This window comes from Oryctolagus cuniculus, chromosome 9, assembly GCF_964237555.1.
Source record: "Oryctolagus cuniculus chromosome 9, mOryCun1.1, whole genome shotgun sequence".
Classification (NCBI taxonomy): domain Eukaryota; kingdom Metazoa; phylum Chordata; class Mammalia; order Lagomorpha; family Leporidae; genus Oryctolagus; species Oryctolagus cuniculus.
The window spans coordinates 32,815,996-32,831,281 of NC_091440.1; the positions used below are offsets into that span (position 1 = coordinate 32,815,996).

The following is a 15,286-nucleotide window of genomic DNA, read 5'->3' on the forward strand; positions in this document are numbered from 1 at the left end:
AGTGGTTAACATTGCTGTTTTTTTCCACTGCAGTTTACTTTAAGTTGTAAAATGATCTTTAGGGGCCAGTGTTGTGACATAGTGAGTAAAGCTGCTGCCTGTGATACTGGGATCCCACATGGGCACCAGTTTGAGTCCCAGTTGCTCCACTTCCCATCCAGCTCCCTTCTACTGACCTGTAAAATTTATTCACATTTAAGAGTCACTTTCATTTCTTTTTTTTTTTTTTTTTTTTTTTGACAGGCAGAGTGGACAGTGAGAGAGAGAGAGACAGAGAGAAAGGGCTTCCTTTGCCGTTGGTTCACCCTCCAATGGCCGCCGCGGCCGGCGCACCGCGCTGATCCGATGGCAGGAGCCAGGTGCTTTTCCTGGTCTCCCATGGGGTGCAGGGCCCAAGCACCTGGGCCATCCTCCACTGCACTCCCTGGCCACAGCAGAGAGCTGGCCTGGAAGAGGGGCAACCAGGACAGAATCCGGCGCCCCGACCGGGACTAGAACCCGGTGTGCCGGCGCCGCTAGGCGGAGGATTAGCCTAGTGAGCCGCGACGCCAGCCCTCATTTCTTTTTTTTAAAGATTGATTTATTTTATTTAAGAGGTAGAGTGACAGAATCTCCCATCTGCTAATTTATTCCCCAGATGGCTTTAGTAGGCCAGACTGGGCCATGCCAGAGCCAGGAGCCTGGAACTCCATCCAGGTTTCTCCCATTGGTGGCAGGGGCCTAAGTGCTTGGGTTGTCTTCTTTTGCTTTCCCAGGTGCTTTAGTAGAGAGCTGGATCAGAAATGGAGTAAGTAGCAGGGATAGGAACTACCATCCATACAGAGTTACAGCATTTAGGCAATAGTTTAACTTGCTGTGCCACACCCCTGGCTTCCATTTTTTGTGTGTGTTTATAGTCTTTTTTTTCTTTTACATTGTTGCTCTTGATAGATAGAAACTATGTTTTAGAAGAATTTGCCTTTTTATGATGAATAAGACTATCTGAACATTTTCCTCATTTGTTATTTGACTCTTTTTTATCTTGCAGGTTGTCCTTTTTACAAAAATCAAAATATTATGATATAGATTTTGCATTATAATTGAAAAGGTCTTCATTATTGCAGTTACAAAATAACTCATTACAAAATAATTCTTTAATGGTTTCATGTTTTTATAGTTTTATATATACTGTAGTAGATAGACTATTATGGATTCAAGTTAGTTTTTTAAGATGTAACTGCTAAGTTGTCTCAATCATTTATTGCATAGTTTAACTTCTTTATTGATTTGGATGCCACATTATAAAATCAAATTTTTAATATATTTGGCTCTATTTCTAGACTTTCTTTTCTGCTATATAATATACCGTGTGGTATGTTATTAAGAGATGATGGCTATGTGTGGCATATAAGATACAAATATAATGAGAACGTGTTTCTTTAGTGCTGTCCTTGACTCAAGTGCTTTTTATATGTATTAACTTAGTTACTTAATTTTGTTTATTACACTACTAAGTTCACTTGTAACTGGAATTTCCAGGATAGTTGTATATGGCTGTTATACATGGCAAAATTTCCTTCAACTTTGCTTTTTTCTTTAGCTGTGATGCAGATCCATCAGCCCTAGCAAAATACGTTCTGGCTTTGGTAAAGAAAGACAAAAGTGAAAAAGAGTTAAAAGCATTATGTATTGATCAGCTGGATGTATTTCTTCAGAAAGGTAAAATCTTTTGTTTTATGATACTACTTTGTTTGCTTAAGGTTGTCCACAGAGTATTCAAAGAACTCAATAAAGATACAGGTTCTAACTGTATCGAAGTTGAATAAAGCATATCATGACTGATTATATCCTTAATTGATTTAAAATGGGAGCTTCTTTTCATTAATGTCCTAATGTTCATTTTAGAAGCATGGTGGTATTTTTTTCTTACATAGGTTTACAGTTTAAGACCATGACTGGATAGGTGTTTGTTTATTTGAAGATGGTACTACTTGGGAAGCTACTTCGCTTTATTGCTCTCCGACTTTTTGCACTTTGCTGACACCTAGGTTAACAAACTGTTTGTGTTTGATTCATGAGTGGGACTGAATGGGGAAGACTAGTTGTGGTTAGAAGCAAGTACTCCAGAGGCTTGGGCCATTCAAGTCCCCACCACTCTGAAAACTTGGATTTTGTGTCATGACACTCTGATTGGGAAACTATTGGTCTCAGTATAATTTCTAGGTTTATAAAAGTACATATATATGATATTAGAGATCTGATGTAAAGAAGTGGAGAATTAATATCTTAGCAAATGTTTTTTTATCTGTGGTTTTTGTTTTTATTTTTAGAGACACAGATATTTGTGGAAAAGCTTTTCGATGCTGTGAATACGAAGAGTTATCTACCTCCTCCGGAGCAGCCATCATCAGGAAGCCTGAAGGTAGAATTTTTTCAGCACCAAGAAAAAGATATAAAAAAGGAAGAGGTAAGGATCTTTGATAGACCTTATACATTCTTTAAATACATACAAGGAATAATTAAACCGAGTTTTTAATTTTTTTTAATTTAACTTATTTATTTATTTTTATTTTTTATTGACAGACAGAGTTAGATAGTGAGAGAGAGAGAGAGACAGAGAGAAAGGTCTTCCTTCCGTTGGTTCACTCCCCAAATGGTCACCACGGCCGGCACTGTGCCGATCTGAAGCCAGGAGCTAGGTGCTTCCTCCTGGTCTCCCATGTGGGTGCAGGGCCCAAGGACTTAGGCCATCCTCCACTGCCCTCCCGGACCATACCAGAGAGCTGGACTGGAAGAGGAGCAACTGGGACAGAATCTGGCGCCCCGACCGGGACTAGAACCCGGGGTGCTGGCGCTGCAGGTGGAGGATTAGTCGAGTGAACCACGGCGCAGGCCCCGAGTTTTATTTTATCTCTGTGTTAGGAGTGTTCAGGACCACCCACGTTTGATGATTTCATTAGGAGTGCTGAAAGGACTCAATGTGTAGTCATTATAACTCATAGCTGTGTTTTAGCTACAGCAAAAGGATACAAAGCAAAGTCAGCAAAAGGATACAAAGCAAAGTCAGCAAAGAGAAAATCTATGAGAAAATCTGGTAGAAAACAGCTTCCAAACTCCTTGCAGTATTGCAGGATGCACTTGCCCTAGCAACAAGTTGTTTTAGTACATGTGAATTAAAGGAAGCTGCCTAGAGCCAAATGCCAGGGTTTTTATTTGATGCTGATCATTTAGGCACTGTATACCTAGAATATATCAGACTCCCAAAAGGAAATTAGATGTTCAACATAAATCATGTTATTCTCATAAATCAAGTAGAGTGAGCCATTCTTACCATGAAATGCTGAGCACTCTGCAGAACTCAGGATTTCTAGAAGCCAACCAGCAGCCAGTTGTATAAGCAGGCTTCTCTAAAGATAGCCATCTCAAGTCTGCTTTTAATTCTTTTCTCTTACAGACATGGGGTCTTAACTGTGTTCTATGAAAATTATTAGATTGAGTTTAAATCTATGTGCTTTTGTCCTACATATATTTTGTAGGGGACTTTCTATTTTATTTATTTTTATTTGTGAGGCAAAGAGAGCAAGTGATCCCATCTACTGGTTTTCAACACAGATGACTTCACTGGCAGGACTGAGCTGGACTGGGACCATAGCTGAAGCTGAGAGCTGAGAACTCAATCCAGGTCTCCCAGATGGGTGACAGGAATTCAATTACTTGAGCCATCTCACTGCTGCTTGTTAGAGTATGCGGTAGCAGGAAGTTGGAGTCGGGAGCCAGAGTTAGAGACTGAACCCAGGCACTCCAGTGTCCAGGAGAGTGTTTTAACCACAAGGCTAAATGCTTTCCGTTAAGGGACTATTTTTATTTTTATTTTTATTTATTTATTTGAAAGGCAGAGTTACAGAGAGGCAGAGAGAGAGAGGTCTTCCATCCGCTGGTTCACTCCCCATATGGCTGCAACAGTCAGAGCCACATTGATCCAAAGCCAGGAGCCAGGAGCTTCTTCCAGGTCTCCCATGCAGGTGCAGGGGCCCAAGGACTTGAGCCATCATCTCCTGCTTTCCCAGGCTATAGCAGAGAGCTGAATTGGAGTTGTAGCAGCTGGGACTCGCTGGTGCCCATATGGGATGCCAGTACTGCAGGCTGTGGTTTTACCCACCACAGCACAGCTCCAGCTCCATGGGACTATTTTTAACATTGTTGAATGCAAGACTTCACAAGACAATGGAAATGTTCATACTTTAAGATACTTTTAAATGTTTATATCTTATAATCTTCTCCATTCACTCTTATTTAATAGGTATATAATATAGTATTTCAGGTCTTATCAGTTTAATGTTTAAAGATTGAAATTTTAGGAAAATTATAAGAAGTCTTCAAAAAGATCATGGAAAGTGTGTATAATATTTTAATGCCATTTCCCTATGAACTTTTTGAAATGCTATCATAATGTTGGCCGTTAAGTCATTATACCATTTCCCGGCATTGGGTAAAAAAAACAAAAAACAAAAAAAATAACTTGGGCCTAAATTTTGATTTTTTCAAGTTATTGCCTTGTGACATTGAAAACATTCCTTTTCTGAGGCTCACTTGACTGAGACGTTGAAATATTATAGTGGTGTGAAGAAAATAAAATATATGTAAAATCTGGCATAGTGTCTGGTATGGGATGCAGTAGCATCACAGTAAATGAAAGCTGCTATCATTGTTGAGAATATGTGTGATGGGAGATATGATTGTAACCTTTGTTTTTCCCCCTCATACTTTTTCCCCAGATTATATAAACAATATATTTATTATGAAATAATATATATTTATAATATGTAATAATTCTCAAATATCTACCTCGTATCTAAATGTATTTACACATATGGATATATGTGTGTGTGTTTATTTATTTATACCTGGTTTTCCCAACATCCCAGATAGTTCTATCTGCAAGAAGAGATCAAAAGTATAATTTTATAACTGAGCTTATTTTATACCTAAAAGGATATAGGTTCTGTTAGGACAATGAACATTGTGTTTATAAAATATAGTAATTTAAGTTTTGACCACTAATGAAGATTTTGATTAGTTTCAGATTTTTACTATTACAAATTATGCTTTAATCTTTTAAAAAAAATTTGAGTAAATGATAGGCCCTTGGGTTTGAGAAGCAGTCTTCCATCAAAGCAGGTTATTGGTTAGTCTTACATTTATTGATTTAGTAGTATAACATCAATGCTTTCTTGACTTAATTGTGGAGGATATTTAGCCTTGATATTTCAGAATTGTCAAAATGACAGATGGCAGTCTCATTTTTTTAAATGCTGTGGGTGTACTAAAAGTTCCCAGAGAAGCATGTACTATGGAATATGGTATTCTGTCAACATAAATTAACTTCCAAGAATGCAGTGAAGTAAAGAGAAGGGAAAAACTGCATCAGGAAGAATGTATTTGTATCAATTTTTTTTGTCTGGATTGGGAAGAGAGTGTGGATAGGAAGATAATAAAAGTGCTTTAAAATGTCAAGCTATTGAAAGAAGGCTTTAGCTGGTGCCATGGCTCACTAGGCTAATCCTCCGCCTTGTGCCGGCACACCGGGTTCTAGTCCCGGTCAGGGCGCTGGATTCTGTCCCAGTTGCCCCTCTTCCAGGCCAGCTCTCTGCTGTGGCCAGGGAGTGCAGTGGAGGATGGCCCAAGTGCTTGAGCCCTGCACCCCATGGGAGACCAGGAGAAGCACCTGGCTCCTGCCTTCAGATCAGCATGGTGCACCGGCCACAGCGCGCTGGCCGCGGCGGCCATTGGAGGGTGAACCAACGGCAAAGGAAGACCTTTTTCTCTCTCTGACTGTCCACTCTGCCTGTCAAAAAAAAAGAAGGCTTTAAAGAGTGTTTCTTCTAGTTCAGTGTATTAGTAGAGTTTCCATTTAATTTATCTAATCCAAGTGGCACACTTTTGACAGAAAGAAGCTGTTACTTAAAGGGATGCTAGAAAAGCTGCTATAAACTATAACATGAGTACTCTGTTTGTAGATACTCTGTTTCAGAATGTCTTAAGAGTCTTATTAAAAATGCAAAATCTTGAGCCCTTTTGTATTTACAAAAGTTAGTGTTCAGTATTTCTTGAGTTTGTTTTACCTCTAAAGCCTTTTATTCTAATCATATCTGTTTATGTCTTACAGAACCAGTGTTGTAGATATTATAGTCTGGAGAAAGTATTACTAATCAAGGCAGTATTTATGAATGGAGGCACCTTGTAAGACCCAGTGTAACGGGAAACTGTAGAATATTTTGTCTTACAGATTTACTGATTTTCAACTATTTTCTTTTGATGACTTGAATATTTCAAATGTATTTTCCTTTGTTCCTTGATGTGTTTAGTGCAAGACTAATCCCCCCCACCAAAAAAAAAAAAACATAAGTGCATATTAGTATTTTAAAAGAAGGAATAAAATTGACTTTCCATGAATTATGTTAAAATGAGGATATTTTAAATGTTTGCTTAATGTTCTTATCTGAAGATACATACTTATGATTTTTCTTTACCATTTGTTTCAACTTTGAGTGGATTGCCTTTTTATGGCTAAATTAAATAATTGAATAATTCTAACTAGTAAAGAAGTTTATTTTGTTTGAATATTTAGGAGATAATAGTTTTCATATATTCTATTAATAATTTTAATAATTAAAACACTGAAATAGTAACATGGCAAAGAAGAGTATCTCTTTTTTTTGGTTTGTAAGATCACAAAAGAGGAAGAACGAGAGAAGAAGTTTTCTAGAAGGCTAAATCACAGTCCTCCCCAGTCAAGTTCCCGTTATAGAGAAAATAGGTAAGTGGTTATTGAACCATGCTTAATGTTTAGACTTTGGTTGCCTTATGCATAGGAACAAGTAATGTGCTCTCTTTTGTTGGTATAGCAAAGTAACTAGGTGCTTTTCTACCATGAAAACCTAGGTCTGTTTTGTAGCTCTAAGGTAAAAGGTTTAGAATAAAGCTTGGCATATGTTAGTTATTATTTTTATTGCTAACTTCAAATCCAGTGGAATTTTAATGTAAGACTTTTTTTTGGCTGAAGTTTCCCTTTAGTGTCATTAGATTATTTTTATTTTGTTCTTTAAAGTTTTCAAAGTGTGTAGAGTACAGTGAAAATGATAGGCCTATGAGAATATATGTACAAGACAGTATGTACCATAAGACATGTATTGATGCTTTTAGGTACAAATGTCTGATGTGTAGATGCTGTTGTGACTAAGACTAAAGAATAAGACTAAAGACTAAAGGTTTCCTTTTATTTAAAAAGGATTTTGGAATATTTAAACTCGGGTTTTTTTTTTTTTTTTCCAGTTTGAGTAATTGGCATATAATACAAATGTGTGGTAGGGTAAAAAGTTATAATGTTATCAGAATTACATACAGCTTTGGCACTTAAGAGTTTTTCTTGTATCCACTTGAAATTGTCTATAAACATAAAAGCAACTATATATATTTTTTTAGAAGTCGTGATGAAAGGAAAAAAGATGATCGTTCTCGCAAAAGAGATTATGACCGAAACCCTCCTCGAAGAGATTCATACAGAGACCGGTACAACAGAAGACGGGGGAGGAGTCGCAGTTACAGCAGGAGTCGAAGTCGAAGTTGGAGTAAAGAGAGGCTTCGTGACAGGGATAGAGATAGAAGCAGAACTAGAAGCAGAAGCAGAACACGAAGCAGGGGTAAATAATACATACATGTGTATATTTTGGTTAGCATTCTTTTATTATTATGAAAAACTCCAAATGTAAGGTTTATTTTAAATTATTTAACATTTTGCCACTGTTATCTTCATTTCTTCTATGTTGTTCTTGTGTCTTGTGGTCTAAGTAAAAGCTTTTTAAAAGTTTCTTTAAGAAATTTCATTCCGTGCAGAGTAAAATCACAAATAATTAACACTGCACATTCATCAGGATGGCTACAATGAAAAAGATTGACTATATTCAGTGCTGGTGAGAATGTAGATAAACCAGAATTCTTTGGAAGACACTTTGTCACTGTCTTAAAATGTTAAACCTAAACCTAGCATATGACTCAGCCAATCCACTCCTAGGTATTTAGTAAAAAAATGAGAATATAAGTCTACTCACTAAGACTTATACAGAATTGTTCATGTAATAGTCAGAACTAGAAACAACTGAAATTTCCATCAATATGTAAATGGATTAAGACATTTTAGTATATTTGTATCGTAGTATGGATAAAAAGCAAAGAGCTACTGTTAAATCATGTAGCAAAATGACTGAACCTCAAAATAACTAATTTGAGTGAAAGAAGTCAAACATACATAGGTATATAACATTTTAGAAAATATCAACTAATCTGTTATGGTAGAAAACAAATTAGTGTACTAAAGGAGGCCTGGATTAGGAGTGATGAGTGTGTTCATTTTGAATTGTATTGGTTTCATAGGCATACGTGGATTAAAAAATCATTGAATTGTACATTTTAAGCATGTGCAATTCATTGTGTAACACTTATCATTTCAGATATGATTTGCAGGAGCATGTCATCTCTAATATGTGTAATTTTACTTTGAATGCGTATTATTGAAAGGAAAACATTGTAAAACAAGTAAAATACCTTTGAGTAAAATACCTTTGCTCTAATTTAGAGATTTTTTTCTACTCTAATTAATACTGTGGCCTTTGTGTAAGATGTATATTCTGTTATATTTTTCTTTTTTAAAAAATATTTATTTATTTATTTGAAAGGTAGAGTTACAGAGAGGCGAAGAGAGAGAGAGAGAGAGAGGTCTTCCATCCTCTAGTTCACTCCCCAGATGGCCGCAACAGCCAGAGCTAGGCCAGTCTGCAGCCAGGAGTAGGAGCTTCTTTTGGGACTCCCATGTGAGTGGAGGGGCCCAAGGACGTGGGCCATCTTCCACTCCTTTCCCAGGCCATAGCAGAGAGCTGGATCGGAAGTGGAGCAGCTGAGACTGGAACGATCAAAAGTGGAGCAGCTGAGACTGGAACCATGCCCATGTGGGATGCCAGCAGGCGGCAGCTTTACCCGCTATAACAGCCGGCCCCTGTTATATTTTTCGTAGAGTGTTTTCCCCCACTGAGATCTAGGTAAAGGAGGTCCCTTTGCACATTGCTTCATTTACATAATTTCCTTAATATCTTACTGTTTTCGTAGGGACCATATAAAGCCTAGTTTCTTGGCTCATGTTTAACATGAACTTCTCTTCCTCTTTGCCCACTCATTCTCTTACTGATCTATTTGATGCAAGGTAACAAGTATTCATCACAGGGAAAAGAGCCATACTTTTATTGCATATTTTGTTTTGTGGGCTACAGTTATGAGACTAAGATTGCAGTGAAGAAAATGGGAAAATCTTACTTGTATAAGCAAAACTCCAATGAAAAGCAACATTATTTAGTTTTTTAAAATTTATTTATTTTATTTGAAAGGTAGAATTAGAGAGAATCTTCCATCTGCTGGCTCACTCCCCAAAAGACCACAACAGCCAGAGCTGGGCCGATCCAAAGCCAGGAGCCAGAATTTCTTCCGGCTCTCCCACATAGGTGCAGGGACCTAAGGACTTGGGCCATCTTCCACTGCTTTCCCAGATACATTAGCAGGGAGTTGGATTGGAAGTGGAGCAGCTGGGACTTGAACCGGCACCCATTTGGGATGACAGTGCTGGCCCCAAAAAGCAGGTGTATGTGTGATTTTATGGTTTAGGTCATACTTAAATAGCTGATTTCGGAGTATTGCTTATTATTAAATAGCTTTAAAATGAAAAAGTTGTGCAAAATATAAAATTTTTTTCTGTTAAGAAAAAATATAATTTCTTACATCTAAGACTTTTTTATAATAGAGTATAATTTTCTAAGTAATGCATATTTTATTGCAGAAAGAGATCTGGTAAAACCTAAATATGACCTGGATAGAACAGATCCATTAGAAAATAATTATACTCCAGTCTCTTCGGTACCTAATATTTCATCTGGCCACTATCCTGTACCTACTTTGAGCAGCACTATTACAGTAATTGCTCCTACTCATCATGGTAACAACACTACCGAAAGCTGGTCTGAATTTCATGAAGATCAGGTGGACCATAACTCTTATGTAAGACCACCGATGCCAAAGAAACGTTGTAGAGACTATGATGGTAAGTCTTTGAGTATTTTTTTTTTAAGATTTATTTATTTATTTGAAAGAGTTACACAGAGGAGAAGCAGAGAGAGAGAGAGAGAGGTCTTCCATCTGCTGGTTCACTCCCTAATTGGCCGCAACAGCTAGAGCTGTGCCGATCCAAAGCCAGGAGCCAAGAGCTTCTTCCAGGTCTCCCATGCAGGTCCAGGGGCCCAAGGACTTGGGCCATCTTCTACTGCTTTCCCAGGCCATAGCAGAGAGCTGGATTGGAAGTGGAGCAGTCGGGTCTTGAACCAGCGCCCATGTGGGGTGCTGGTACGCCAAGCCAGGGCGTCAACCGGCTGCACCACAGCACCAGCCCCCACGTGGAGTATTAAAGTAATACACCTGTCTGCATTCTGTAACTTTAGGTTGTACACAGTAACTCAAAGACTGGAAATAGTGGGAAATTTCACTGAAACTTTGATTAGTCTGTACTGATAGTTATCAATTTAAAGCTACTGTTTATTTGCATCTGAGTCCTAATATATTGTTGGAGCTCACTAAATGAGTAAATATTCTATCAGGGAGGGAATCTGCTTTTTTTTTTTTTTTTTTTTTTTTTTTTTGACAGGCAGAGTGGACAGTGAGAGAGAGAGAGACAGAAAGGTCTTCCTTTTCCGTTGGGTCACCCCCTAATGGCCGCTGTGGCTGGTGCTGCGGCCGGTGCACCACGCTGATCTGAAGCCAGGAGCCAAGTGCTTCTCCTGGTCTCCCATGAGGGTGCAGGGCCCAAGCACTTGGGCCATCCTCCACTGCACTCCCGGGCCACAGCAGAGAGCTGGAATGGAAGAGAAGCAACCGGAACAGAATCTGGCGCCCCGATCGGGACTAGAACCTGGTGTGCCTGCGCCACAGGCGGAGGATTAGCCTATGTAGCCGCGGCACCGGCCGGGAATCTGCTTCTTAAACATTATTGATAAAACTCATTTTTTAGAAATGATTACTTGAATGTAAGGGTCTCCAAGTGTAAACATCACCAATATTAGGATTTTTTGAAAGAATTGAATACTTTTTTTTAAAAGATTTTATTTGAAAGATTTACAGAAAGGAGGAGACAGAGAAAGAGATTTTCCATCTGCTGGTTCACTCCCCAAATAGCTGCAATGGCCAGGGCTGGACCAAGCTGAAACTGTGAGCCAGGAGCTTCATCCAAGTTTCCCACATAGGTGTAGGGACCCAAACACTTTGGCTATTTTCTACTGCTTTCCCAAGGCACATTAGAAAGGAGCTGGCTTGGAAGTAGAACAGCCTTGACTTGAAGCAGGGCCCATATGGGATGCTGGCACTGCAGACTGTGGTTTATCTTAGCCTGCTACACCACATTACGGGCTCCTGAATTGAAGACTTGAAGATATGCTGTAAAAGTTTTATAAGTAATGGGAGATTTAAATGAAAGGTAATGTCTCTTAAGACAGAGATTATATATTTTTTATCATCTTCCTAGCCAGATACTCTTTAGTTTGGTGATATATTGTTTTCATGTGTATATTAGATATAATATTACTTGATGAATATTTATATTACAGAAAATGAGCAAGTATCCCTTGTGAAATAGTTAAGTATGTGTTTCCCTAATATATTTTAATCTTTATATTTTAAGCACCTTTTGTTAACTTAAAATTTATATTTCTAGTGCTTTTTACATTTGTTTGTAATTTTTTCTTTGCTCACAGAAAAGGGTTTTTGTATGAGAGGAGACATGTGCCCTTTTGATCATGGAAGTGACCCAGTAGTTGTAGAAGATGTGAATCTTCCTGGTATGCTGCCTTTTCCAGCACAGCCTCCTGTTGTTGAAGGACCACCTCCTCCTGGACTCCCCCCACCCCCACCAATTCTTACACCCCCACCTGTGAATCTTAGACCGCCAGTGCCACCTCCTGGTCCATTACCACCCAGTCTTCCACCTGTCACAGGTAAGTTAATATGTGTGTTTTCTGTATTTATGTATTCATGCATAGTCTTTTTATAAATTTAATAGTTTGATATTTGATTTTGTTACAAGTACCTCAAGTAGTAACATTAATCATTGGTGGAAATTATAAGCAACATACTGCATTGGGAGTATGCCTCCACTTTTCAGCTTATGCCAGACCTATTACTGTGGTTTAGATTGGCCCTATGAGTTATGAATGTTACTGATAAATCCTGGCTGTTGAGAATCACTTATAGCTTAAGGAAAACCTATTTTTGAACACATTAAAATGAGATTTTACCTTTGAAATTAATTTAGTCATAATTAATTTGGTTGATGTTTGGATATATTATGTATTGATAATAAGAATATCATGTTTGGATATATAATAACTCATTTTATTTGTTTGCTTTCAGATGATATTTCTTATTCTTTGGTTTTGACAGGACCACCACCTCCGCTTCCTCCTTTGCAACCATCTGGCATGGATGCTCCCCCAAATTCTGCGACCAGTTCTGTTCCTACTGTAGTAACAACTGGCATTCATCATCAAACTCCTCCAGCTCCACCCTCTCTTTTTACTGCAGGTGCAGTTTTGCCCTCACTATATTGATAATACAATACAGGTTTAGATGAAGAATTTAAAAATGTCTAGATAGTGAATTGGTCTATCAGAAGTATTTTCCTTACTAAAATTATATAGCATATAATATAAACATGGTGAATATACTATAAATAAATTCCCAGTTATGGTTTTTTAAAAAATGTAATTTTTATTCTTATGACATTAAGTTTTAATACATATAAAATGTGTTGGCTATGTGTAAGTTATATGGTTTGCTTTTTCTGTTATCAGTATTAAAAATTACCAAGTGGAGTTTTATAATGTTTTTTAATTGCAGTTTTTGTATTACCAGATACATATGACACAGATGGCTACAATCCTGAAGCCCCAAGTATAACAAATACTTCCAGACCTATGTATAGACACAGAGTGCATGCACAGAGGCCTAACTTAATAGGACTAACATCAGGGGATATGGATTTGCCACCCAGAGGTACTTTGAACATCTTTTCTCATAGAGTCTTTGTTGTGTAATACATAGTGATAATTTTTATACTGCATACATATATCACGTACTTCTTTTGTGAGCTGATTTAAAAATATATTCTTCATTAATAGCATGGTTTTTGTGTATCAAATAACTTATTTAGCAACCCATTTAAATTGAGGATTGTCTATGTTATTATTGCTATCTCTCCCTCGCCCCTCCTCCCCTCCCCCCTTATGTTCTGATGCATTCTCTATTTGAGTTCCAGAGTCACTGTCCTGTATTGTGACACATAAACAGTTTCTAAAAGTGTTTGTTATATAATTATTATACATTTCTAATAGCCTGTAGATGGCCTTGATTTAAGTTTGTCATGATGTTAGACCTTTATGTCTACTAATTTTAAACCTTTATGGGGAATTACCCTTATTAAACAAATGAAAATAGTGTAGACATTTGATGACTTGGTATTATTACTAATTTAAAAGTGACCCAGAGACTTCATAATTCTTTTCAGGATTTCTAAGGAAGAGGAGAACTTGGTAGATACTGGCATGATTCAATATATTTATTTATTTATTTTTGACAGGCAGATTTAGATAGAGAGAAACAGAGAGAAAGGTCTTCCTTCCGTTGGTTCATTCCCCCAAATGGCCGCTACGGCTGGCACTCTGCGCCGATCCGAATCCAGGAGCCAGGTGCTTCCTCCTGGTCTTCCATGTGGATGCAGGGCCCAAACTCTTAGGCCATCCTCCACTGCCTTCCTGGGCCACAGCAGAGAGCTGGAATGGAAGAGAAGCAACCGGGACAGAATCCGGTGCCCCAACTGGGACTAGAACCTGGGGTGCCGGCGCTGCAGGCGGAGGATTAGCCAAGTGAGCTGTGGCGCTGGCCATGATTCAATAAAGACAAAAGGATTTCAATATTTTTCCATTAATAATCATCAAAACCAGTGTTCTCAATTTTAAGCAGAAAAACATTTGACAATTTAATAAAAGAACATTGAGAACAAAACTCATAAACTACCAAGACATATTTGTTGGTAATATACCAGGAAGAACTTGCTCTGTGGTTTTAATATTGCTCCATCATAAATAAATATCGGTGAGAGGGAATCTGAGTGAAGTAATACAAATGAATTGGATCAAACCCATCTCAGTTACTAGAGGAACAGGATATTACTATCTTTCTTAGTAAACTTTCAGATACAGAACGTACTAAAAGTAAAGCAGGATTTTAGATGGCTTAGAGTTTCTAAGAGGGCCAGTGAACCAGACTTGGGAGGCATTTTTAGGAGCAAAAGTCTTGTTGTAGAACTGTAGTGAAGGTACTACTGGACAAAGAAAGTGCCACTTAGCACTATATTTTGTGACCAATGCTAAATGCAGGATGTTTCCACTTGATTGGCTTTGGAAATGTGGAATAAGTCAGCATAATTGGAGAGGGGGTAGACAAACTGTAGGCATCCTGTGATAATTTGTAGAAACTAAAAGAACTTTGTGACTGGAATAGAAGAAGTAAGGGATGTGAAAGAGGTAAGAGGCCAATTAAAGATATTTAAAGAATTCTATAATAGAAATTTTAGTATCTAAACTCAGACAAAAAGAGTGGGAAGTGATAAGGCAGGTGTTGTAGTGCAACAGGTTAAGCTACTGCTTGGGATGCTCACATCTCATATCAGAATGCCTCTGCTTTCAATCCAGTTTCCTGCTGACATACACCCTGGGAGGCAACAGATGATGTTTCAAAGTACTTGGGTCCCTGTTACCCAGGTAGGAGACCCTAATGGAGTTCCTGGCTCCTGGCTTAGTACTGGCCCAGCCATGACTGTTGCAGGAAGTGAACCTGTTTGAGAAGTGAACCAGTAGATGGAAGATCAGATCTCCCCCTCCCCGACTCAGCCCCATTGCCCTCTCCATTGGTTTCCCTTTCACATAAAATAATAAATAAGCAAGTGTGAATTCAAAGATTTAAATTTAGTGGAAGGAATTGACAGTAGTTAATTGTGGAGATTAGAGTAAGGGAATGAGTGAAATTAGATATGAGAATTCTGCCCTGGATAATTAGGCATATCATAATATCATTCATTAGAAACAATAGATTTGATAGGAAGATAAATTTGGATGTGTTTGTTTTGTCCATGGGACATTTTTTAAAAAATATTTATTTACTTATT

General features: G+C 38.0%; 1 protein-coding gene across 21 annotated transcripts in view; it reads left to right on the forward strand.

The window, feature by feature from the left end:
- The window catches only part of RBM26 (RNA binding motif protein 26), an 86,461-nt gene that overhangs the window by 20,664 nt on the left and 50,511 nt on the right, over positions 1-15,286 (forward strand). For 8 of the 21 annotated variants that reach the window (XM_051850561.2, XM_008260084.4, XM_051850569.2 and 5 more), the window contains exons 2-9: positions 1,580-1,698; positions 2,310-2,446; positions 6,708-6,796; positions 7,462-7,679; positions 9,860-10,120; positions 11,820-12,059; positions 12,475-12,645; positions 12,961-13,116. In XM_051850561.2, coding sequence (XP_051706521.1) covers positions 1,580-1,698; positions 2,310-2,446; positions 6,708-6,796; positions 7,462-7,679; positions 9,860-10,120; positions 11,820-12,059; positions 12,475-12,645; positions 12,961-13,116 — 1,391 coding nt within the window. The remainder of the gene's footprint in view (positions 1-1,579; positions 1,699-2,309; positions 2,447-6,707; positions 6,797-7,461; positions 7,680-9,859; positions 10,121-11,819; positions 12,060-12,474; positions 12,646-12,960; positions 13,117-15,286) is intronic. The other 13 variants (XM_008260083.4, XM_070048401.1, XM_002712996.5 and 10 more) reach the window with 3 other exon arrangements.